This window comes from Neoarius graeffei, chromosome 28 (assembly GCF_027579695.1).
Source record: "Neoarius graeffei isolate fNeoGra1 chromosome 28, fNeoGra1.pri, whole genome shotgun sequence".
Lineage (NCBI taxonomy): Eukaryota > Metazoa > Chordata > Actinopteri > Siluriformes > Ariidae > Neoarius > Neoarius graeffei.
The window spans coordinates 25,367,258-25,394,023 of NC_083596.1; the positions used below are offsets into that span (position 1 = coordinate 25,367,258).

The 26,766-nt window shown below is 41.1% G+C and overlaps 2 protein-coding genes across 4 annotated transcripts in view; one reads left to right on the top strand and one right to left on the bottom strand.

Annotated features, from left to right (window-relative positions):
- crata (carnitine O-acetyltransferase a) overlaps positions 1–4,537 on the bottom strand; it is a 93,406-nt gene extending 88,869 nt beyond the window's left edge. The window contains exon 1 of one of the 2 annotated variants that reach the window (XM_060912556.1): positions 4,441–4,537. In XM_060912556.1, the coding sequence (XP_060768539.1) occupies positions 4,441–4,473 (33 nt within the window). In that variant the 5' untranslated portion in view covers positions 4,474–4,537. The remainder of the gene's footprint in view (positions 1–4,440) is intronic. The other variant, XM_060912557.1, reaches the window with a different exon arrangement.
- Positions 3,922–26,766, top strand: part of ptpa (protein phosphatase 2 phosphatase activator) — a 54,647-nt gene continuing 31,802 nt past the window's right edge. The window contains exons 1-7 of one of the 2 annotated variants that reach the window (XM_060912558.1): positions 3,922–3,943; positions 11,463–11,572; positions 12,496–12,582; positions 12,668–12,793; positions 17,945–18,062; positions 21,484–21,583; positions 24,326–24,450. In XM_060912558.1, coding sequence (XP_060768541.1) covers positions 11,513–11,572; positions 12,496–12,582; positions 12,668–12,793; positions 17,945–18,062; positions 21,484–21,583; positions 24,326–24,450 — 616 coding nt within the window. In that variant the 5' untranslated portion in view covers positions 3,922–3,943; positions 11,463–11,512. Of the gene's footprint in view, positions 3,944–5,077; positions 5,121–11,462; positions 11,573–12,495; positions 12,583–12,667; positions 12,794–17,944; positions 18,063–21,483; positions 21,584–24,325; positions 24,451–26,766 lie in introns of those variants that run through there. The other variant, XM_060912559.1, reaches the window with a different exon arrangement.

Below are 26,766 nucleotides of genomic sequence, written 5' to 3' on the forward strand. Positions count from 1 at the left end.
GTGCGAGTTTTAGGGGCTAAGCAGGGCTGAAACGAGCTGAGTCGTGCTGGTTTTTGGTAGTCGAAACGCGAGCCGTGTCGGGCTGAAGTGAGCTGAAGCGAGCTGAAAAAGGGTAGTGGAAAAGGGCCATAATTCTCACGAACCCCTCAGTCCCAAAGGGTTATTTGTTCGCCGGAATAAATAATGTCAACCTGAACTACTAGTGCCTCTCAAAAAATTAGAATATTGTGAAAAAGTTCAATATTTTCCATCAGTTATTTAAGAAAGTGAAAATGTTATATATTATAGACTCATTACACATAAACTAAAACGTTTCAAGCCTTTTTCTATTTTAATCAGTATGGCATACAGTACAAAAACATAAAAAAACCCATCTCAAAATATTAGAATATTTCATTTTGAGTTTGAGTAAAACAGTATGAACACAGTGTATCTCTCGGTCTAGTTCAGTACACGCAACCACAATCATGGGGAAGACTGCTGACTTGACTGTTGTCCAGAAGATGATCACTGATGCCCTCCACAAAGAGGGTAAGCCACAAAAGGTCATTGCTGAAAAGGGTGGCTGGAAAAGGTGCACAAGCAACAGGGATGGCCGCAGTCTTGAGAGGATCGTCAAGAAAAGTTGATTCAAGAACTTGGGAGAGCTTCACAAGGAGTGGACTGAGGCTGGTGTCAGTGTATCAAGACCCATCATGAACAGACATCTTCAAGAAAGGGGATACAACTTTCGCATTCCTAATATCAAGCTACTCCTGAGCCAGAGACAATGTCAGAAGGGCTAAGGAGAGAAAGAAATGGACTGTTGCTCAGTGGTCCAAAGTCCTCTTTTCAGATGAAAGTACATTTTGGAAATCACGGTTCTAGAGTCTGGAGGAAGAGTGGAGAGGCACAGAATCCAAGGTGTTTGAAGCCCAGTGTGAAGTTTCCACAGTCTGTGATGATTTGGGGTGCCATGTCATCTGCTGGTGTTGGTCCACTGGATTTTATCAAGTCCAAAGTCAACACAGCCATCTACCAGGAGATTTTAGAGCACTTCATGCTTCAGGGATGAGAGTGGGTGGTCATAAAAAAAAGCAGAAAACAAGATGGCGCCCGAAGCCAATGGGGGGTGGGGTGGCGGCGACTTCAAGATGCCCCCCCGGAAAATTTTGAAAAATAAGGCCTTACAAACCACTTGTCCTGCAATCTGAGCTGTAGTAGATAAAAAAAATCTGTTGTCTTTTTTATATATTTACATGAAAATACAGTTGTGCTCATAAGTTTACATACCCTGGCAGAATTTTTGCTTTCTTGGCCTTTTTTCAGAGAATATGAATGATAGCACAAAAACTTTTTTCCCCACTCACAGTTAGTGGTTGGGTGAAGCCATTTATTGATAAACAACTGTGTTTTCTATTTTTAAGTCATAATGACAACAAAAAACATCCAAATGACCCTGATCAAAAGTTTACATACCCCAGTTCTTAATACCGTGTATTGCCCCCTCTAACATCAATGACAGCCTGAAGTCTTTTGTGGTAGTTGTAGATGAGGCTCTTTATTTTCTCAGATGGTAAAGCTGCCCATTCTTCTTGGCAAAAAGCCTCCAGTTCCTGTAAATTCCTGGGCTGTCTTGCATGAACTGCGCGCTTGAGATCTCCCCAGAGTGGCTCAATGATATTGAGGTCAGGAGACTGAGATGGCCACTCCAGAACCTTCACTTTGTTCTGCTGTAGCCAATGACAGGTCCACTTGGCCTTGTGTTTTGGATCGTTGTCATGTTGGAACGTCCAAGTACGTCCCATGCGCAGCTTCCAGGCTGATGAGTGCAAATTTGCCTGCAGTATTTGCTGACAACGTGCTGCATTCATCTTTCCTTCAACTTTGACCAAGTTTCCTGTGCCTTTGTAGCTCACACATCCCCAAAACATCAGCGATCCACCTCCGTGCTTTACAGTAGGAATGGTGTTCCTTTCATCATAGGCTTTGTTGACACCTCTCCAAATGTAACGTTTATGGTTGTGGCCAAAAAGTTCAATTTTGGTCTCATCACTCCAAATTACCTTGTTCCAGAAGTTTTGAGGCTCGTCTCTGTGCTGTTTGGCGTATTGTAGGCGAGATACTTTGTGGCATTTGCTTGGTTTTAACAGAGCCCCTGATTTTCCATTTGTTAATCACAGTTTGAACACTGCTGACTGGCATTATCAATTCCTTGGATATCTTTTTGTATCCCTTTCCTGTTTTACACAGTTCAACTACCTTTTCCCGTAGATCCGTTGACAATTCTTTTGCTTTCCCCATGACTCAGAATCCAGAAACGTCAGTGGCTGGATGAAAGATGTGAGAGTCTGTCTGGATCCCAGAAACTCCCTCAGCTTTTATGCACACACACTGATTACAAGCAAACAGATCACAGGTGAGGACGTTACCTTTAGTAGCCATTCAAACCCATTTGTGTCAACTTCTGTGCATGTTATCAGGCCAAAATCACCAGGGTACATGAACTTTTGATCAGGGTCATTTGGGTAGTTTGTGTTGTCATTATGATTTAAAAAGAGAAAACACAGTCGTTTGACAATAAATGGTTTCACCCAAACACTAAGCATGAGTGGAAAAGAGGTTTTTGTTTTATCATTCATATTCTCTGAAAAATGGTCAAAGAATCATAGATTCTGCCAGGATATGTAAACTTATGAGCACAACTGTATGTTTCAAATCAATAGGAGTATTGTTTGAATTCAAGATAAAATCACATTCTACATTCAAGGGTATGGTTATAATTCATGATCAACAAAAACGACAAACTAAATTCACATTAAACTTAAGTTTTATTAATTATCAAAATGTTCATATATTAAATAAAATTTTAGGGTGACTGACCTTTTCTCCCCATGTCCTCATTAGTTGCATATGATTTCTTCAAAAAGTCTTTTGAAATATTTAAGTTTTCAAAACTGTCAGCATTAATTCAGATTTACTGACTATCATATACATGTTCAATGTACTAAATCAAATGAATGCTAAGTTTATGGGATAACGTCTATGTACACTTTATACAATTATTTATAGTTCACAGTCACTTCTCATTTTCATTTGATCATTTCGACTTCTTCTTCAGCTTTTTGGCTAAAGACAAGAGCTTGTCAGTCCTCTGTTTTTTATACCAGCATTGATTTCACGTACCTTTGCTTCGTCTCGCTTGTCAATTGTATTCGGCATTTTGAGTAAAAAAGCCGATACGAAAGAGAAACGTATTTTTGAAGGGCGGTGATGATGTAACATGTGCAAGTTTCGATAAAATAGAACAGATGCGGGTACTTTTGTAAGAACTGTTATGATTGGCTTTTGTTCTCTCCCACACTCTTGTAAGAACTTATGATTGGCTATCATGCTCTCGCCAGCAATGTTTTGGCCAATTACATTGTAGATAACACGTATTCTACCGCGAGACTTAGCGAGACTAAAGATGGCGAAAATGTAAACATGTAACATCATCGTAGGAATGAATTACGCTCGAGTATCACGAAGGAACATACCCCAACCCCCCTCAATAAATGAAAAAAAAAAATCTCAACAGATTTGGCATAATATAAAAAAGGTCGATTTTTACTCAGAAAAAGCGGAAAACTCTCATCCCTGATGCTTCCATCTGCTGACGAGCTTTTTGGAGATGCTGATTTCCTTTTCCAGCAGGACTTAGCACCTACCCACAGTGCCAAAACTACTACCAAATGGTTTGCTGACCATGATATTACTGTGTTTGATTGGCCAGCCAACTTGCCTGACCTGAACCCCATAGAGAATCTATGGGATATTGTCAAGAGGAAGATGAGAAACATCCGACTCAAAAATACAGATACGCTGAAGGCCACTATCAAAGCAACCTGGGCTTCAATAACACCTCAGCAGTGCCACAGACTGATCACCTCCATGCCACACCGCATTGATACAGTAATTCAAGGTAAAGGAGCCCCAACCAAGTATTGAGTGTATAAATGAATATACTTTTCAGAAGTTGGACATTTCTGTATTGTAAATCCTTTTTTTGATTGATCTTAGGGAATATTCTCATAATTTGAGATACTGGATTTCTGATTTTCATGAGCTATAAGCCATAATCATCAAAATTAAAACAAAAAAGGCTTTAAATATTTCACTTTACATGTAATGAACATAGAATATATGAAAGTTTACCTTTTTGAATTAAAAATTATGAAAAAAAGGAACTTTTTCATGGTATTCTAATTTTTTTTAGATGCACTAGTGTTACTCTATAACAGCGCGCGTGCAGCTAGCTAGCCAAGTTGCTAAGCTACTAGTAATTGACAAAAGAGTCGAATGACCGCAATGAACCGAGTGAGCAGCTAACAGCTCCGGATTTCCTCACAACAAACACAACTTGTTTAACAACTGTCTGTTCACTCGAATAACCAGAAACTGACCGCTGTATCCACTCACCATAGCCCTGCACAAAACCCCTATTAGAGTCATTGTAGACGTTATTTGACTGAAACGCCCCTCAAAACAAATCCACTACACCACAAGCTTCTCAGAAAGTGCTGCACTACTGCAGTGAACCGCTAGGGACGTCAGTGAGCCAATCCTAAAAAGACTCGGTTCTTCGACTTTCGAAATCGAGCGTCGACTCTAAAGCTTCATTCAGATTTATTCCATGGTCACTGCATGAAAACTTCTCTCTAGAACACAAACACCAGCCTGGTTTTACTTTGGAGAAATCTCAAGTAAAACGTATGAGATGAGAAGAAAATAATGAATGCGAAAAACTACAGTACAGTTTAAGTCATCAGCTTGATTGAAAGGAGTCAACTCCGAGATTCAGAGTCGACTTCAATATTTGCAGTGACGTCAGCAGAACTGGCTTCCCAAAATAATAGTTTTTTTTTTAGCTCACATGGAGTACTTTTAAATAAATGTAGTATTATTCTAGTTAGATTTTTATTGTTATTTTAAAAAATGATTCTATACAACATTTTACAAATTGCTTTAAACGAAAAAAAAAAGGTGGAGGAACGTCTAATGTTGATCGTTTTCGCCACGATATACTGAGGTTAAAGTTTAAAGGTCATGTTGTCAAATTTCGCCATCAGTAAATATGGCGGACACCGAGAAGCAGGCAGGTAATTTTAATGAAATAACACTGGCATCCTGAAGAACATCATTCTGAATTTCCGTGTTTACGTTTGTATACGGAGTAATTAATATTCAGTACATGTTTCGTTGCAAGCAGATTATATCTGCGTTTCAAAAAGGGGATTTTAATCACTACGCCTCATGCAAGTTCATCGAGTGTGTCGCTAACTAGCAAGCTAGTTTATATATCTAGTTAGCGTTGTTTTTCCGTCCACCGGTGTTCCGACATATCCCGCCTCCTGAGCTACGATTGGCTTATAAAGGTCACGCCTGCAATCATTAGTCCAATCTAAAAGTGTGCTGAAGTTATAGCCAATCGGAACAGGGGAAAGGGAATCTTCTTAGCCAATCCTAGCGGAGGAGGCGGGATTTTTATGGATGCAGGTGGGAGAAAAATAAACATTCGTAGCTGGTTAGCGCATTATTAACAATGAAGTTTAAGGCGCTGTATTTGTTAACGTTGTTTAATAATATTGCACGGAAGTTTTATGTTTACCTCGGTAGGCTGCAGTGTAAATACCACAAGAAAATTTAAGATGGCTGTTTTTAATTTTGTCACATTCAGCAGGAGGAAGTTGCTCTCGCGCGCACAAAATGAACTAATGGGTTTGTGTTCTCAGCACCACTGTGGAGTCGTGAGATTCGGATAGATTTTATATGAACAGTTAATATTTAATGAGTTAATAAAATATTTCTGGTTGCTGAAGCAGAATTAAACGGATATTTGTGCAAGGCGCTTGTCTGTCATTAAATAAGAAACTTTTTATTGCCTGTTTGTTCACCATTTTAGGTCCCAAAAGGAAAAAGATTCGACTTTTTTTTATATGAGTCATGATGATTTTTTTCACCAAACGACTCTGAATCGATGCATAACGAGTCATCATGAGTTTTAATGCATGTCAAGCGGCGGCTACAATTATCGACACCTTAACGATCTTTTGGCCATTGCAAAAGTAGAAAAGACTTTCAATACGTAAGTTATGCATGAATAATTACTCAAACTTGCACTGGGAAAAAAAAGGCGATTCCCGATTCAGAGACGCTTGAAAAAAAGACTCTGAATCTTTTTTTTTTTTGTCGCCGCTCTACATGCATTAAAAATCATGATGACTCGTTGTGTATCGATTCAGAGTCGTTTGGAAAAAAAAATTAATCATGGTGCACATCGTTGCGATTTTTCGACTTAAGTTTCCTCTCTCAGGTAGCTGCGTGTATGTTATCTGCGATTTGGGGAGGGGGATGCAAGTCACGTGACTACCTCACAGGCGGGGATTGGCTTAGCCTTTGGAGGCGATCGCTTCGTTATCGCAAAGACACACACGTGGCGATATCTCTGCAACAAGTCAGTGACTGCTGATGATTATTTTATTTATTTTTTGTCACAGAATATCAAGCATGCTTGATACCTGCAATCTGTCGCAAGCAACAAAAAATCGCAGTCGCAGATATTCGTGCACACGAAGCAATTTTTCGCTTGTGTCAAAAAGCAATGACCAAGCAATGGAAAATCACCCGTGTGCACCAGGCTTAGCATCAGATCACGTGACACCATTCCACAGTTATTGACACCTTTGTCCAGTTATCGACACGTTCCACAATTATTGACACCTTTGTCCACAGTTATCGACACGTTCCACAATTATTGACACCTTTGTCCACAGTTATCGACACGTTCCACAGTTATTGACACCTTTGTCCACAGTTATCGATGCCGTTCCACAGTTATTGACACCTTTGTCCACAGTTATCGATGCCGTTCCACAGTTATTGACACCTTTGTCCACAGTTATCGACACCGTTCCACAATTATTGACACCTTTGCCTACAGTTATCGACACTGTTCCACAATTATCGACACCTTTGTCCACGGTTATCGACACCGTTCCACAATTATCGACACCTTTGTCCACAGTTATCGACACCATTCCACAATTATCGACACTTTTGTCCACAGTTATCGACACAGTTCCACAATTATCAACACCTTTGTCCACGGTTATCGACACTGTTCCACAATTATTGACACCTTTGTCTACAGTTAACACTGTTCCACAATTATCAACACCTTTGTCCACAGTTATCGATACTGTTCCACAATTATGGACACCTTTGTCTACAGTTATTGACACCGTTCCACAAGTATCGACGCCCTTGTCCACGGTTATCGACACCTTTGTCTACAGTTATCGACACCGTTCCACAATTATTGACACCTTTGTCTACAGTTATCAACACCGTTCCACAATTATCGACACCTTTGTCCACAGTTATCGACACTGTTCCACAATTATCGACACCTTTGTCTACAGTTATTGACACCGTTCCACAAGTATCGACACCTTTGTCCACAGTTATCGGCACCGTTCCACAATTATCGACACCTTTGTCCACAGTTATCAACACCGTTCCACAATTATCGACACCTTTGTCCACAGTTATCGGCACCGTTCCACAATTATTGACACCTTTGTCCACAGTTATCGACACCGTTCCACAATTATCGACACCTTTGTCCACAGTTATTGACACCTTTGTCCACAGTTATCGACACCATTCCACAATTATTGACACCTTTGTCCACAGTTATCGACACCGTTACACAATTATCGACGCCTTTGCCCACGGTTATCGACACTGTTCCACAATTATTGACACCCTTGTCCACAATTATCGCCACCGTTCCACAGTTATCGACACCAGTCCACAGTTATCGACGCCCTTGTCCACGGTTATCGCCACCGTTCCACAGTTATCGACGCCCTTGTCCACAGTTATCGACGCCCTTGTCCACGGTTATCGACACCGTTCCACAGTTATCGACACCTTTGTCTACAGTTATCGACACTGTTCCACAATTATTGACACCTTTGTCTACAGTTATCAACACTGATCCACAATTATCGACACCTTTGTCCACAGTTATCAACACTGTTCCACAATTATCGACACCTTTGTCTACAGTTATTGACATCGTTCCACGGTTATCGACACCGTTCCACAGTTATTGACACCTTTGTCTACAGTTATCGACACCAGTCCACAATTATCGACGCCCTTGTCTACGGTTATTGACACCTTTGTCCACAGTTATCGACACCGTTCCACAGTTATCGACACCTTTGTCTACAGTTATTGACACCGTTCCACAATTATTGACACCTTTGTCTACTACAGTTATCAACACTGTTCCACAATTATCGACACTTTTGTCCACAGTTATTGACACCGTTCCACAATTATGGACACCTTTGTCCACGGTTATCGACACTGTTCCACAATTATGACACCTTTTGTCCACAGTTATTGACACCTTTGTCCACAGTTATTGACATCCAGATGATTATTTATAAAAGAAAAAAAATCGGTATGTGGTGTTAAGTTAACAAAACAGTTTTTATTTAAAAAATTTTTACATAAGCTTTTCTTTCGTACGGTATAGTTTACATAAATATATGGATGTGGGTGCTTATGTAAATGAAGTAATTCTAATGTTTGTAAACAAATGGTCTGATAATGTTTAACCTGTCATCTTTTTTTTTTTTCCCCACTTTCTAAGTATTTTTGTAGATCACATTTTGTTAATCATTCGTTGTTGTTTGTTTTAATTTCTAGTTGTGTAGTTTACCAGTAAACCTCAACAGGTAATTGACATTGTCGCCACATGAAAATCCAGGTCAAAGGTCGCATGTCATTCCTCGAACCAAAATATAAAATGTCTACTGATATTGTAATATGTGGTAGATATTTACAACAAACTGTGGAAAAAAAAATTCTGAATGGAATAGAAAAATTTGAATAATTTCAAGCATGTAATTTTTTTTATATGCTAGGAATCTTAATTCTGGTCTAATTCTATTTATTGCAATAGGATTCCAAATACTGTATATAAACATTCCAATCTGTTATGAATCAGAAAAAAATTATTATAAATCACAACGCTTTTTTATTATTTTTTTAAAAAGTACTTCATGTACGCCCTTCAATGACCTGGCGACTTGTCCAGGGTGTACCCTGCCTTTCGCCCGTAGTCAGCTGGGATAGGCTCCAGCTTGCCTGTGACCCTGTAGAACAGGATAAAGCAGCTACAGATAATGAGATGAGATGAGAGACTTCATCTACTTCAACAATGTTACACAAAGGTCGATCCATAACAGTTGTAAATGTCCCTTAATTCCACAGGGTGTCGATAATGGTGGCCACCGGTGAAAGTGATCACTATTATCGACACCTCATGTGACTTCTCAAACGCGCGTCAAATGAAAGACTAAGAAACACAGTAGGTTTTGACAAGGAGATCATGAAATGTCGATGAATTTGATCAGTAAAAATGTGTCCATGATCTTTCCACCATGCTTATCTGCGATGAGAACGTCCGGGTTTTCCTCAAATTGCTGATCGTGCTAAAAAAAATTCCGTCTCCGGTAACGAGCTGTCATCGGATGACAAGATCAAAGCGTGGGGGGGGTCTTCTGGTTGATTAATTAACCAATAATAAATGTTGTAACTGAAACTCACCTTTTGTAAAATAGTTTTTTATTGGTAAATCTGAAAAGGTCTTGATGATTAATTGTAGCTGCTCTCGTTAAAAAGACAATCGAGGCGACAGGGAAAAAATAATGATCATATGATCTAATCATATCATGGCATCGTGAATGGAAATCGAGCGGTCATTGAAATCTCTGGCAATAACGATGATATTTACGCACTTGTGAGATTTCTATGAAGTTCAAGAAGCTAAACATGAAAGCTATGTGTGTGATGTAAAGACATTTCAGTGTCCTTGAAAATTATACACTGCAAGTCTTAGATATTGCTGCGGTAATAAGAATAATAACTTTCAAAAAATTCAAGGTGTATGCATTCAGTTGAACCTGTAGCTGTAAACAGAACTGATATAACTACCTGTGGGTGAGGTTAGTGCCTGTTCTCCCTGATATAACTTACAACTCTCTCTCTTTCTCCTTTCCTTTCCCCGCAGCTATCTCCCACACTAGCTCTACCTCCAACTCCTTCTCAGTGACATTTCTTTTTCCCTCTCTGTTGACTTCTTTCCACGGTGCCTGTATAACTCTCTAGTTTGCCAAATTCTTTGTTATAATCGGCTCACTGCTGCATAAATCACCGTGTGTTTCATGTAAACAAGGTGTGTGTGATGTAAATAAGGTGTCACGGAGTAGGAACGGCTGAAGTTCGTTCATTCATTACTAGGGCGGTAACGATACACCCAACTCACGATTCAATTCGTATCGCGATTTTTGACCCACAATTCGATACGCCCACGATTTTTTTAAAAATGTTTTTTTAAAGTAGTAAATTTGACTTATTAACATTTACTTACTTACATTAACTATTTAATAACAAATAATTCAGACCACTGCAGAGAATGAGTAATATGTATGCAAAAATGAACAAATGTATATCCAAATATTGTTTTATTTCTCAAAATAATACTGTTGAGCCGGAAGCTCTGGTTTTTTCGGTTCTGAAAGTCATTTTTCCAAATCGTGTAAATCCGTTAAGATTTTTTTTTGGGGGGTGGCTCTCTCACTGTCTCACTCTCATAGGGCCAATGATTTTCTGTGATCGCAGAAAACAGATGGAAATTACGGAATTTTTATGGTGAAACATTGCTCGCGTGTCAAAATGTAACTGCCGCAGAAGGCTTCCGCCCAAGCAGACATGCCTTCAGTGTTGCCAGATATTGCTAACGTTTTCCACCCCAAAATATGTTCAAAACCAGCCAAAAAGTACCTAAACCTGCCCAATCTGGCAACACTGCATGCCTTTCCAGTCAAGTGATTGTGATTGGCTAGGTGTGCCACAAGCCAGCCAATGAGCTGCTTGTTTACAGATTCGCTCCCCGCGTCGCAACCAGAATGGCGACCGCTTAAAAGAAATGAATGCTCTGCCAGTGGCGAGTGTGGACGTTGCGCGACTCGCAGAAGATTGTCGCAGGTCGGCGAAAAAGCGACTTACTAATAGATATAAAAAAATAAAAGTAATTTAAGTAAGTTTAAAATGTAATTTAAATAAAAAGTAAAGTATTCATAAATTGAAGTTTGGAAGCACCTCTGTTTTGGGGCTGAGGAGAAGTTTGAAAGGGTGTACCGTGATTCTGCCTTCTTGTATCGCGATACGGATCGTGGCTCTGTGTATCGCGATTTCGATACGCATATCGTTACAGCCCTATTCATTACACTTGAATCACTACTTGTTTTTTGATGTATGATGTACAAACTTCTCATTGCTTTCTCTGAGAGTGACCTGCATCTTGTAGTTTGTCTAAAGTACGCTCTCTAACTGTAGCTTTTGCTTTGCTGTTGTCTCAGGCGCGTCTCCTGAAGATGACGGACCTCCCCTACCTGCCAGCTTCAACTTCATGGTACCGAGGAAGGAGATCAGCATGGTGCCCGACATGGGCAAATGGAAGCGATCTCAGGTGGATTGATTGAGATTCAAACTCCTTTACATTAATCCGTCAATCACATAAGACCGTGTGTGGCGTTAGTTTAGTGCTGGGGTTTCAACAGGTGATGGAAGTGTTCGTGTAATGCTACACTGAGAGCTGAAAGCTTCCAGTACGGCAAAACTATAGAAACAAGTGTTGCCAGGCGAAACAAACCTCGCCCGGTAGCACTTATGATGAATATGAAGGAAGATATCACGAAAAAAAAGATTTTGACCTTTTTGGTGACCTTGACCTTGATTTTGACCTTGTGTGTGAACATACTTGGGCAATAAACATGGTTCGGATTCTCTGCTGCTCTCAGCCAATCGGAACACGCCGTACTGCTTAGTGCTCTCAGCCAATCGGAACACGCCGTACTGCTTGGTGCTCTCAGCCAATCGGAACACGCCGTACTGCTTAGTGCTCTCAGCCAATCGGAACACGCCGTATTGCTTAGTGCTCTCAGCCAATCGGAACACGCCGTACTGCTTAGTGCTCTCAGCCAATCGGAACACGCCGTACTGCTCTCAGCCAATCGGAACACACCGTACTGCTCTCAGCCAATCGGAACATGCCGTAGTGCGCGATTGTTATTCTTACGTTCTTACAGCATGATGAAGCAGTAGCCACAAAAACCTTGACCAAATGACCCTCAAAATGTCAGAGGCTCTATTTGAGACCAATGCCCATCTATCCTCAAAGTTTCATGAAGATTGGTCCAGCCGTTTTCCCGTAATATCGTTCACAAAAAACAAAGAAGCCTTACTGAAAACAATACCTCGCCCTCTGGTGGACTCCGTCCCGGGGCGAGGTAATAAACATCAAACCCCACACACGTCCAGGCTGATGAGCTGCGGTTTGGGATAACGGGGAGACGATTCGCACTGAACTTTGTCTCTGTGTCGGCTGTGCAGGCGTATGCTGACTACATGGGATTCGTTCTGACTCTGAATGAGGGGGTGAAGGGGAAGAAGCTCACGTGTGACTATCCTGTTTCAGAGGTACACTTTCAATTGGTTATCACACCGCTGTCTCGCTGCACCTAGAGAGAGAGTCTCACTTCCTCCTGTCCTGTGTCCTTTTCAGACAGTAGAAAAGGTGCTGTCTCTGTTGGGAACTTTGGATCGTTGGATAGATGAGACACCACCAGTGGACCAGCCATCACGCTTTGGCAATAAGGCTTACCGATCCTGGTACGCCAAACTGGAGCAGGTACAGGCAGGGTTGTGGTGTGGGTTTGTTTGTTTGTTTGTTTGTTTGTTTATTTTTTGTCAGGGGGGGTTAAGCTGGCTATTTTAGGACTGTCCATACCAGCTTGTATTGTTTTTCCACCGGCATGGTATAGTTACTGATCCAGAACTTTCCGTGCCCTGCTTTTGATTCCTGTGTGTTCAGGACCAGTGAAGGGCCGAGCTGTTCTCAGTGACTCCGACTTATTTGAGGTTCAAGGATTTAAATGTCTGGTAATTAAATATATCGGTGAATTTATGCACAGTATCGGTCAAAAGTTTGGGCATGCCTTCTAATTCAGTATTTTTTTTTTATTTTTTTTTATGAACTAAAAGCCACCATGTCTTAAAGTAATGATGGATGTCATTTCTCTTTACTTAGCTGAGCCGTTCTTGACATTAATATGGATTACTACAGTTGTGGAATAGGGCTATTTACTGTTTGAGATCAAACACATTAAGGCGGCAAGAAATTGCACTAATTAACTTTTGACGAGGCAGCTGTTAATTGAAAAGCATTCCAGGTGATTATCTCATGAAGCTGGTTAAGATATTGCTGATAGTGTGCAAAGCATCATCAAGGTAAACGCTGGCTATGCTGAAGAATCCAAAATATGAAGCATGTTTTGTTTTTCTTTAACACTTTTGTTTGCCACGTAATTCCGGAAATGTTTCATGTGTTATTGTGTAGTTTTGACATCTTCAGTGTTGTTCTATAATGAAGAAAATAGTCAAAATACAGAAAAACGTTACAAATGAGCGCATGTCCATCCACTCTCTCTCATATATAATATTGTGTGTGTGTGTATGCACATGGCACGGTGGTGTAGTGGTTATCACTGTCTTCACAGCAAGAAGGTTCTGGGTTCGAGCCCAGTGGCCAACAGAGGCCTCCCCGTGTCTGCAGGTTCAGCTAACTGGTGGCTCTAAATTGACCGTAGGTGCGAATGTGAGTGTGAATGGTTGTCTGTGTCTCTGTGTCAGCCCTGCGATGACCTGGCGACTTGTCCAGGGTGTATCCCGCCTCTCACCCATAGTCAGCTGGGATAGGCTCCAGCTTGCCTGTGACCCTGCACAGGATGAGTGGTTACAGATGATGGATGGTTGGAGATGATAAATTTTTTTTTAAAGATTTTTCCCTAACATTTGTTGTGTGCAGTAATTTGAATCTCCACTGCTTCATCAAGATCATGCAGTTAAAGGTGGGGTATGAGATTTTGGAATAACGGTTCCTGCAAGCCATATTTTGAAAAGAAACACGCCCGCCCTCGCCATGCTCCCACCCCCCGCGTCTCCACCCCTCCTCTCCCTTATAAAGCCTGAGAAAATCAGCCTTTATCATGGGTGTCTATTGCATTACACACCAATGGAGAGTGTAGAGAGCTTGGAAAAATAGCTCAAACTTTCTCATTTAAACTGTGTTTTCAGCCCCAATTTTCACTCCACACACATAATTTTCTCAAAAGTAGTAGCCACACTTGTCCTGATTCACACAATGTGTCTACCTGAGCGATAGGATTTACAGTTTTTGAATGAGAAGCCTGAAAGTGAGGAGAGGACAGGTGCGCAGCCACATAGACTGCCATTATAAACTTAGCAGAAAAGTCACTCGTTTTTAACTCGCTCTAGTGACCTCAGTTTTTACACTACAGACAAAAAAATGACATCAGTGTGTTCAGGAGATCCTTGTGGCACTCACTGTGAAAGAATTTTGTGAATATCTCCTTCTGTTTTCGTGTAAATCCCCGTTGTTTGGAGGCAGCGCACTGACAAAATCCTGCGCTCTGTGTGACACTCTGCTCGCTCTCTCTATCTCTCTCACACACACACACACACACACACACACACACACACAGAAGGGCCGGGCTGCTCGCGGGCTTCAGTCTGATTGACGTGTCGGTATCCAATCATTTTGAGGTGGTACCTCGATAGGATTGGATGGCGTTTTTCCTTTATTTTACACTGTAGACTGGATTAAAATATTTCGTTTTTGGGTCAAACCTTCTATTGTACTGCTTGCAACATGGGTGTGAGGAGCTTTTCAAGCAATATGGTAAAAAATACTCCTGAAAAAAATCTCATACCCCACCTTTAAACTCAAAATAGTACTTTGAAGAAAAATGAAAAAAAAAAAATTTGAAGTTTTGATAAGTCAAATGTATAAAAAGACGAAAAAAGTCATATCTCTCTCATTGTTGCGTTCCCACAGAAGGCGAAAGCCGAGGATGAGTGCAGGAACAGTAACAGTTTAGGATTGCGGGTTGGTTGCATGATGGTGATGGTGAATGGAGGTAGGACAGGAGGTTGGAGGTATGGTCAGACCTTTTATTTTCTAGATACATACAGCAAGACCGGCAGTGAGAACACGACAACCATAGAACCAGGATGACGGGGGAAATTGCGCTACGTTCACACTGCAAGGCTTAATGCTCAATTCCGATTTTTTTGTGAAATCCGATTTTTTTGTGAGGTCGTTCACATTAACAAATATATGCGACTTGTATGTGATCCTCAGTATGAACGAAAAGCGACCTAAAAGTGTTCCGCATGCGCATTGCAGGATACGACGACGTCACACGCAGTGAGCATGGCCAGTGTTTACGGAAGTAAAACCGCCCGGTTGCGGTATGACTCATCCAATCTAGCTTGAATAGCTGCATCCTCCCAAATGGAAATCAGCTCCCTAACCTCTGCGTCCTTCCATTGAGAAGATTCAGAACCTTCACAGCCCGAAGCGTCCCTCGCATTGATGTCATGCGCAGGGGCACAGATACGTTTTTTGAACTGGGGGGGACAAAAAACTGGGGGGACAAAGCTGCCAGCAAACCAACCCCAACCCCGATATGCCTGTCAAACTTGTTGTTAGTAACCATAGCAACCAAGCTCGAGCTCGCAACCTGTGCAGTCTGCGCAGCTCAACCAACCGAATATCAGTCTTTGTTTTGTTTTATGTGAGTTGTTGCAACTATGTATACACTACTGTGCACCTTAATAAACCGAATGGTAATTAGTCTTTTGATTTTTCCGTGAGGTTTGCCTTATGCAAAGAAAGACAGCATAGACGTTTTTTTCCTCCCTATAAGTGGGGGGGGGACCGAGCGAGGTGAATTTAAATATGACTCGTCCCACCCTCTATCTGCGCCCGTGATTATGCGCCATGTTGTTGTAACTTTTTGAGAGATCCGCCGCCTACTTCAGCGCAGAATAGTGACGTTTGTGGCTTGTTGATGATGTGTAAGTCGGATGAATGCGACCTGGCGGTTCAGACTGAAGTCGCATATGAAAAGAGCGGATAGGAATCGGAATTAGCACCACATATCCAAACGGCCTGGGTCGGATTTGAAAAAATCGGATCTGTGTCGTTCAAACTGTCAATAAAAGATCGGATACAGGTCACATATGGGCGAAAAGATCGGATTTGAGTCACTTCAGCATGCAGTGTGAACGTAGCCCTAGTCTCACCTTGGCGGGAGAATGTGGGCGGTGCCAAAGAAATGAACAGAGCAAAAGGTGACTAGACTCGGCTGTGTTTAAAATGGCTAACCTGACTGCCAAAACTTAAAACGAAGACGAGTTACCTACACTAAGTTAACAGGAAATGCACCCACCATCTAACTGAGTGTGTGTCTAGACATTCAAAAATGTCACGTAATACAGATCCATTATAAACTCTAGAGTACTCCTGCTAATGAATTATTAAAAGAAAAGGGGGGGGGGGGGCATGCATATGGACAATGTGTTGCTAACTATGGAGTTGAATTGTGTCCTCTGGTGGACAAACTGTGCAACACTCATAACATGGTTGAAGGATCCATCTTCCATCTCCGTTTAGCTCGTATTTCGGCTCTGGTATAGCCTGGCAAGCCAGAGTAAATGTGAATATTTAGTCTGGCCTCGATCCATAGACATTTCTGACGGGTGGGGGAGGAACAACCCGCTGTCTTTCAAACTGTCTCTGTGCGTATAGGCCAACGCTTTGACCAATCAGCGCAACAGTGACTATGACGTAGTCAGAGCGACAGAAAGCAGTGGGGGAGACCTTGAAATCAATAATTTTTCAAAATGCGTATTAATTAATAAACAGGTTCTAGATATTAAGAAGTTTGGAGATAATGACCACAAGTTTGGAGTCTGTACCACATAACTCATTTTTTTTCCAAGTGTTTTTCAAGGGTTTGCTTAAACTGTTTTTGAGAGTTTTTATTTAGTGGTGTTTGGTGAAATAATTTCCCTTAAATTTAAAATAACGGGAAAATAAGAAACAATCAAAAAGTAATGTTTCAAAGCTGTTTATTAATTCTTCGTACTGCACAAACTAGCCCCATCCTTTTGGCTACGAGCGGAGCCAGCTGGTAGATCAGACTTTTGCCATAGCCGGTCGGCAAAACAGCGAAAACGTCCTTCTTGAAAAGGAATGAGCGGAGAGCCTCTTCCTGCTCATGTTTCAATGAAAACTCCAAGTCTAATTCTTCTAAAACTGATTCCAAAGCGGAGTCAAACGTGCGCTGTTCTCTAGCCGTAGCCATTTTTCCTGTTGCGCTTTCTCCAGCGTCGCGCAGCTTTGTCATCACTCCTGCAAAAGCCCGCCCAAAGAATCCAAACAAAAACCTTGCGTTGTGATTGGCGGGCACGATTTGATGCCCGGGGTGTTTTTGTTTATATGGTGCGAGGCTAGACCCACTCGCTAGGCAAAAATATTTTTGGCCGCTAGGCGGGTGGGTCTAGTTTACTAGGCTAGCTCTGGTAGCAACAATGGAGGAATTTCAAGGTGTAATTTTACGTTTTATTTGCCTTTTATGTGATGTAACGAAACAGACGATTGGATTGCTTTCAAATAAAAATCCTGATCATTGCTTCACAGTAAGTCAAAAGCAATTCTAGCCATTTTTTTTCAAGTGACTATTGCATTTGACCAGTCAGTAGCCCGTGTTGTTTCTAGTTCCACCCTCTGAATGACCCAGGAGTGAACATGGCTCGCCCAGCTTTTGGAAAAATAACCAAATGCATGATCACAAACTTGTTGCTGCACCGTGCTGTCACACTGTCTCGAGGAAAAGTGCTCAATGGTTTATATGATTATTGTGAAAATGTCCACATATACAGCAGTTTTGTGTGTGTGTGTGTGTGTGTGTAGGACGCTGAGGCTCTGGTGTCTGCAGTTCTTCCTGATAAACTCCATGCTGCTGCTCCAGAGGTCGCTATGTACCTGAAAGAAGCTGTAGGCAACTCTACAAGGATCGATTACGGCACAGGTATGTGTGTGTTCACGCAATGAAACTGTCATATTAAAGAAATTCGTGTGTACAGCGGTGCTTGAAAATTTGTGAACCCTTTAGAATTTTCTATATTTCTGCATAAATATGACCTAAAACAACATCAGATTTTCACACAAGTCCTAAAAATAGATAAAGAGAACCCAGTTAAACACATGAGACAAAAATATTATACTTGGTCATTTATTTATTGAGGAAAATGATCCAATGTTACATATCTGTGAAAAAATCATTTCTGAATCATATAATTTCTGAAAAAAATGTCATCTTGGACCATAAATATCTGACGCTAGGCTTTAAAAAAAGCTTGTCGATGACTATAGGATGTGACTTGGATTTGGCCGTTACAGCAACTGCTGATAAAATGTGTACAATAATCACATACTTTTTGTCTTGTACATTCTTCTTCTAATAGTATTATTACACACACATATATATGCTGCTTGTAATTCCCTCTAAAATGTCTATGTAATGTGTCTATGTTGTTCCAGTACCACAATATTTTCAGGCATTTCACTGATTTTTTTTTTCAGTTTTTTTAATTTTTACATAGGTACAAGTATCTCTGCATTACACACGAGTTTACTGATAATTTATCTCTTACAAACACTGCTGGATCATCAGATAATTAGCTGATTTTCACTCTCTGGGGGGAGGAGGGGTAACAGGAGGCCCGAGGATGGGAAGGAGCAGTAGCCTAGCCTGACAAAAAGCAATACTGGATAATCCTGGACTTTTTTTTTCTTTTGTTCTTTTCCCATATCTTTATTCTTTTTTATATTTGTATATGTAAAAATTTAATTTATCTAGAAGTTTTCTCTGTTTATCCTGTAATGATGGTGCTGGAATTTTAATTTCCCTGAGGGAACCCTCCCAAAGGGATCAATAAAGTTTAATCTAATCTATTTGGCCACTAATTTCAATGCTTTTAATATCATGTAAAAGTCCAATAACCATACCAAGACACATTGTACACATTTTATCAGCAGCCGCTGTAACGGCCAAATCCAAGTCACATTCTATAGTTATCGACAAGCTGCTTTTTTTTTTTTTTTAAAAGCCTAGCGTCAGATATTTATGGTCCAAGATGACTTTTTTTTTTTTCAGAAATTATATTGTTCCCCAAGTAAAATTACAAGCAGAGAATAATATATTCAGGGATGCCGCTATCTTGTGGGCTCTATTACAATACCACAAACATGCCTGAACATGGAATTTGGTGCATTTCACACTGTACATGTATATGTAGAAGCAATGCTTCATAAAACCACAGGGATCATTTTTCCATTGCCAGTTTTCACACACGTTAGGCTTTAGCCCCTAGTCTAAATGTACCCAACTTTCCAAATCGCTAAGTTGTGGGCCTTCTGAGCTGGACCCCCCATGAAATAAGGCAAATTTGTTAATTTTCCAGCTGGGGCCAACTTTGGGCACCTGAATATCAGCCATATGCTGTCTTAGAACTATATTAACATAGCCCTGGCCTGAAAAGTTTACTGAGACTTTGGTCACCAAGTGGCATGTCTGAGACTCGCTTAGTTTTCTAGTAAACAGCTCTTTAAAACTAGTGGAGAAAAAAAACTCGCGAATTCGCGTCGTGATTTTTATTTTAAATTTTTTTTTAATTAACTTTATTTATTTACTTTAAATTTCTGACCTACTGTAAATAGTTGGAAGGTGGTGACAAAGTTCAAACTATACAGTATCTTTCAGAAGTGTATGTACTATAGGACTAGAGGGAAGAAAAAAAATAGTTTACCTGAATAGTCTATAAGTGAGCATACGGAGTCCTCCAAATGGCTCCAGAAATATGTTTGTTTTCTTAAAATTGACCCCCTGACCCCAAACCAGTAGTTTATCTCTGCTAATAGTAACATTTCAGCTTTAAAACTTGGCAGTTAGGCTCAGAATACATGTCCCCTTCATCCAAAAAAGTTTAAAGGAACAGTCCACCGTATTTCCATAATGAAATATGCTCTTATCTGAATTGAGACGAGCTGCTCCGTACCTGTCCGAGCTTTGCGCGACCTCCCAGTCAGTCAGACGCAGTCAGACGCGCTGTCACTCCTGTTAGCAATGTAGCTAGGCTCAGTATGGCCAATGGTATTTTTTGGGGCTGTAGTTAGATGCGACCAAACTCTTCTGCGTTTTTCCTGTTTACATAGGTTTATATGACCAGTGATATGAAACAAGTTCAGTTACACAAATTGAAACGTAGCGATTTTCTATGCTATGGAAAGTCCGCACTATAATGACAGTCGTACTAACACCTTCTGCGCGCTTCGACAGCGCATTGATACGGAGCTCAGATATCAATGCGCTGCCGAAGCACGCAGAAGGTGTTAGTACGCCTGTCATTATAGTGCACACTTTCCATAGCATAGAAAATCGCTACATTTCAATTTGTGTAACTGAACTTGTTTCATATCACTGGTCATATAAACCTATGTAAACAGGAAAAACGCAGAAGAGTTTGGTCGCATCTAACTACAGCCCCAAAAAATACCATTGGCCATACTGAGCCTAGCTACATTGCTAACAGGAGTGACAGCGCGTCTGACTGCGTCTGACTGACTGGGACGTCGTGCAAAGCTCGGAGAGGTACGGAGCAGCTCGTCTCAATTCAGATAAGAGCATATTTCATTATGGAAGTACGGTGGACTGTTCCTTTAAAGAAAATTAAAATTTTTGAGCGTGAAAGTAAAAAAAAAAAATGTTAGTTCATTTGCTATGGAATGACCCCACTCGTTTTGAGTTCTAGTGTCTTAAGGCCACGGCATGTTATTTCCGTCCTCGTCGACCCACTCGGTGAGCCCTCCCACCCCGTTTGATAAATGCTTCTGAGCAAGCAGAGTCACCGGCTATTTCTTTAATTTCTTTCCTCTCTCTGTTTTGCTCACTTTCACAAATTTGTCTGTCTGAGTTTTCAAAGATTATTTTGGAGGAATGGTGTACGTTTTGTTGTTTCAGACTACATTTCAAAAAGGTTTTATTTTTTTTCAGTCAAGCATTAATAGTTTTTGCTGTCACTTGCAGCGAATGCATGCAAGTACTGCTCCAAGAAATATTGTTTAAAAATGAGGTGTTCTTAATTGTTTAAAACCATCATTTTTTTTTGGATATTATGAAACTGTTATTAAACAAACAGTTGCGTAAAAGTGATTATTGAATTGGGTGGATATTTACTCCAGTGTGTAGACATGCTTTATAAATGCTTCCACTAGAGGGCACTGTTGAAGTAGAAAAAAGGCACAGGAGCTCCGTAATCAGCTGCGAGACGTAAAATCCGAGATCAATAGTCCAGCACTGTCTTTAGTGTCTTCAGGCTCTGTTTTAATAAAGTGTGACATGTTGGCTGCACATAGTATGCAGGCTGAAGTGTGTGTGTGTGTGTGTGCAGGTCATGAAGCTGCCTTTGCAGCGTTCCTCTGCTGCCTTTGCAAAATAGGAGCTCTGCGAGTGGATGACCAGCTGGCCATCATTTTTAAAGTCTTTGACAGGTTAGCAGCAACACCAAAAGGTTTCATTTTGTTTGTCTTTCACCCACATGTTGGTCCTGTCCTCATATTAGTTAATGGTTTCCTACATTACCCATAATGCCATTCGGCTCCCTGCTGATAGTAGCACTAGTGGGCTTCAGATCCCATTTCATATAATACCCCTTTTAGACCAACAGGGAACGGGATCTTGAACTGGTTCCGTTCAGGATTCTTTGAGCCTGGGTGCCAGCTAGCAAACGGGCCCGTGTTTTCAGCAGTTGTGAGTGGAACTGTTGTATTCACAAGTGAAAAATATTTTTCAACACGAGAAGATAAACTTCATATCTTCGTGCCACCGTGTAATGTTCTTTATATTATATAGACACATCCACAAAAGTCCCATCCATCCATTATCCATAAGCGCTTATCCTGTGCAGGGTCGCGGCCAAGCTGGAGCCTATCCTAGCTGACTATGGGCGAGAGGCGGGGTCCACCCTGGACAAGTCGCCAGATCATTGCAGGGCTGCACATAGAGACAAACAACCATTCACACTCACATTCACACCTACGGTCAATTTAGAGTCACCAGTTAACCTAACCTGCATGTCTTTGGACTGTGGGGGAAACCGGAGCACCCGGAGGAAACCCGTGCGCGCGCACGTGCGCGCACACACACACACGGGGAGAACATGCAAACGCCCCACAGAAAAGCCCCTGTCGGTCACTGGGCTCGAACCCAGAACCTTCTTGCTGTGAGGCGACAGCGCTAACCACTATACCACCACAAAAAATGCCCGAGTTACTGTAATAAAAAGAATTGTAATTTTGGACCCGTTCACCATTTTGACAACATGCGTGCAGTCAGCGGGAAAACACCGAGAGTGATGTCATCCGAGTGAAATATTGGGAAATGTGTCGCTCAGGTCCACGATGTATTTCGACACGAGAAGATAAACTTCATATCTTCAAGCCAGTGTGTTTTTTTTTTTTTTTTTTTCTTTCTTTTTATTATATAGACACATTCACAAAGGGGGGAAAAGTATCCAAATTTATCAGAACAATTCCTCACCATCCTCATAACTGATGTACAGAGATTTGTGCCACAGTTTGTGTTCTCCATGTCCCGGATGTCGTTAATATAAAAAATACAAGTGGCGTATTTCCCAGTAAAACACTCGTGTCCATAGAATATAATTCATAATTGGAGTAAACAGTAGTGGCGATGTGCAGTGATTACCTGCGAGCTTTTCTTCTGTTATTGCAGATATGTTTTTGATTTTTTTTTTTCCCCCCTCTTCCTGAAGATGTATCCTGTTCCATTGCTGCATTCTGCTTCTTCTACAAACTAACGACACGCCCACTGATGTCATCACAATCCATGCTGGACAAACCAGCTAAATTTGGTTCTAGCTGGAAACCAGCTTTATCAGGTTCTGAACAAAGTTATTTTTGGTCGAAATACTCTGAACGGTTCAAAATTTGGTGCCCGAATCAGAACAGACGTCGTTCCCTGATGTTGGAAAAGGGGTATACGAGAGCAATGCAGCAGCACTTTATTCCTAATTCCACCTCCTACCCTGTGAACTCTGCTCACAGGTCAGCTTCCGAAGCTTCAACTTTTCATGCTAGTACCACCAACGACATCACGTTCATGATCTTGTAGCTTACCAAGTCGAGTCTCTACCGTAACTCATAGAGCTGCACTGCCTTCTGGAACTTCGAGTCCAGTGTTCGCACCGGTGTTTTAGTCCTATGCTTCGACACTGGAGTTCTCATTAATATGACATTAAATGTTGCTGGAAAATAGTGAGCGAGGAAAAGAAGCTCTTGCTGTTTTTGCTTTTAGGAGCTGACTGAGAAATTTGACCATTTGATATCGATTACATTTTTTTTTCCCCTCCAATTAAATTTCATTAACTGCGCTAGCAATGTCCTGCCATGTCACCAGTGCAGCACATAACCACAGATTTCACAAAGAAATGACCGGAAATGGAGCACCAACCAACATATTAGTGCCGGAATCTCTAAATACAGCACACATCCTCCTCCTTCGCCATTTGTGCCTAGGTGGCACATAGCGCCTCCACCAAGATTTTCCAGTCTTCTCTGTTCTTTGCTTTCTTTTTGATCTGTCCCCAGGTCTTTTGGATGCTCTTGAATTCTTTCTCGATGGTACGCCTCCAGGTGTCTTTTGGTCTTCCTCTTTCCGTCATCAGGTGTCCTCTTCAACGCTTGTCTTGTTATATTCTCTGGATCTTTGCATATCACATGCCCTAACCATTCCATCTTTCCTTTTAACTTGTGTCATGATGTCGCGTTGACCTGTCCGTTCATATAGTGCTTGATTCGATACACAGAGAAGACTAAGCTAAGGATTTATAACAGCAACGTTTTGTCAGTACTCCTTTATGGTGCAGAATGCTGGAGAATTGTACAGAGGGATAGCAAAAGACTGTCAGGGTTTCATTCATCGTGTCTGCGAAAAAATGTGTAGCATATACTGGCCTAAATACAGCACAAGTGTTTCAACAGAAATATATTTAACGTGTTTTAGAGTGGTTTCTAATATAGAAATAAATAAGAGACTTTTTATAATATACGTACACTACAGCGTCCCTGAAGGTGCATGCTGTTTGTTTGTATGCTTTTGCTTGTTGGGTAGCACAAATCTGCCCAAATATCTCTGAGCTTTTGGGCTGGCAGGAAGGTCAAATCCAACATGTGCTCGTTTGCATATCGATCTGTGTGCTGTGATTGGTCCAGGTACCTGCATGTGATGCGGAAGCTGCAGAAGACGTACCGGATGGAGCCGGCGGGGAGTCAGGGCGTGTGGGGGCTCGACGACTTTCAGTTTCTGCCCTTCATATGGGGCAGTTCCCAGCTCATAGGTAACTGCTCCACCCTACACCACCATTGCAGCTTCTGCTCCTTTGTGAGAGGCGTGTGACATCCTTATTCACCCCCGCTGTGATGTGAGAACTGAGAAATGAGCATAAATGTAAATGAAATGCGCAAATGTGTCCATTTTAGTAAGCCTTCTCAATACTTAGTTGAGGTCAGAGGTTTACATACAGTGTCATGAATGTCATCTTGGATATGAATGTCATGGCAGTATTTGGGCTTTCAGTAATTTCTTTGAACTGTTCTTTTTCTGTGGCAGAATTAATTGTACAGCATACTTCTTTTAATAAAAAAAAACCCACTAGAATTTGGTGCACAAGTTTTAATTTTCTTTGCGTTTTCTGTAATCAACACAGGGTCAAAAATATATACATACAGGGTCAAACATTTACACACGCTCACTTCGATTATTAATTCAGAGGTGCTGAAACTTCCAAAATGTCTCTTATCTTGCCGAGGTCTCTTAACTTCCTGTTTGATTGATTGATTGATTGATTACAGCTGGTAGCTTCTCTGTGCCTTCAAAAAAAAGGGTTTGTTTACAGCACTCATTGGATTGACCAACACAGTAAAATGGGAAAGTCCAAGGAGCTCAGTGCAGATCTGAGAAAGAGGATCACTGATGTACACAACTCTGGAATGTCTCTTGGAGCCATTTCTTAACAACTGCAAATTCCAAGATCAGCTCAAACAATTGTATCCAAGTTATTGTGAGGTGTAGTCACTTTGCCAAGCCACTCTGCTTCAAGAAAACTCAAACTGTCACCCTCAGCTGAAAGGAAATTGGTTTGGATGGTCGGGAACTACCATGGCACAGCCCTGCTATGAACTGGAAGCTGATGGATCGCTGTCAACAGTTCAGATCACCATGGACTAAGAGGCTGCTATCCAAGAAATAACCCCCTGCTCCAAAATTGACACCTTAGTTAAGCTTGAAAGTTTGAAGCTGACCACACGGACAAAGAAAAAAGCCTTGTGGAGGATAGCTGTATGGTTAGATGAGACAAAGATTGAGTTGCTTGGCCACAATGACCACCATGGACAGAGGGACACTGTACCAGCTGGTGGTGGTGGTAGGATCATCATGCTCTGGGGCTGTTTTGCTGCCAGTGGAACTGGTTCATTGCACAAAGTGGATGGAATAATGAAGGAGGAGGACTACCTCAGAATTCTTCAGCATAAACCATCAGAAACTTGAACACGACTTGGGACTTGGGTGTTACAACAGGGCAATGAACCCAAACGCATCAGAGCTGGTTGTGGAGGATAAAGCAGGCTAACATTTAAGCTTAAAACAAGCCCTGACTTCAACCCTATTGAAGATATATGGACCGTGCTTATAAGTCGAGTCCATGGCAAGAGGGGAAAAAAAACAAACCCAAATTTTCATTGAATTCTACCATGAAGAGTCATGAAATATCCAACCAGAATTCTGCCAGAAGCTTGTTCATGGTAAACAAAAATGTTTGGTCAAGGTGAATCTTGTGAAGAGACATTTTACCCAAATATTAGGTGTGCTGTATGTATATTTTTGACCCTGTGCTGATTTCAGAAAACCCAAAGAAAATTAAAACAAATTCTAGTGGGGTGGGTTTTTTTTTTTTTTTTGTTTGTTTTTTTTTTTAATTAAAGATGTATGCTGTACATTCTGCCACAGAAAAAGAACAGTTCAAAGAAATTACTGAAAGCCCAAATATTGCCATGACATTCATGTCACTGTATGTAAACTTCTGACCACAACTGTATATTTTTCAACTTCATGTCTGTGTTTTGTAAATATGGCGGCGTGCACACAGAATTCTCCATCAGTTAGCAGTTTATGCAAAGTATAAACACTGATGTTGGTCATATGGTGCATTAGAGATATTAAAATGTAGATGTTCTTGGCAGTTTTGTGTCATTCTTACCGTCACTGAGCATTAGCACGATCTGTGCTTAGCCAAATCATTTATCCTATTCATTAGTTGGCTTGTTGCCTAGCAACAGTGCTCCTATGATGAACGAAGCGCGTATTGTGTTAATCGCATTCACTATTTTAACCCGCCATTTGGTGTGTCCCTCTTGAAGCCCTTGCACACCATGATCATTTATTAGCTTTGGTGTTCACGTAATTGTTTGCCCTCTGTGCTTCTTATTAAGCTGTATTTGGATGGTGACGTCTATTAAAAAATATATGTATATTTGCCAGCCTTCTCTGTGATGAGCCTCTGGCATCGAGAGAGCCATTATTTAACATGGGACCAGTGAGTTTCCAGCAGCTTCCAATAGTTTCCATACACATCACTGGAACATGGATCTATTTA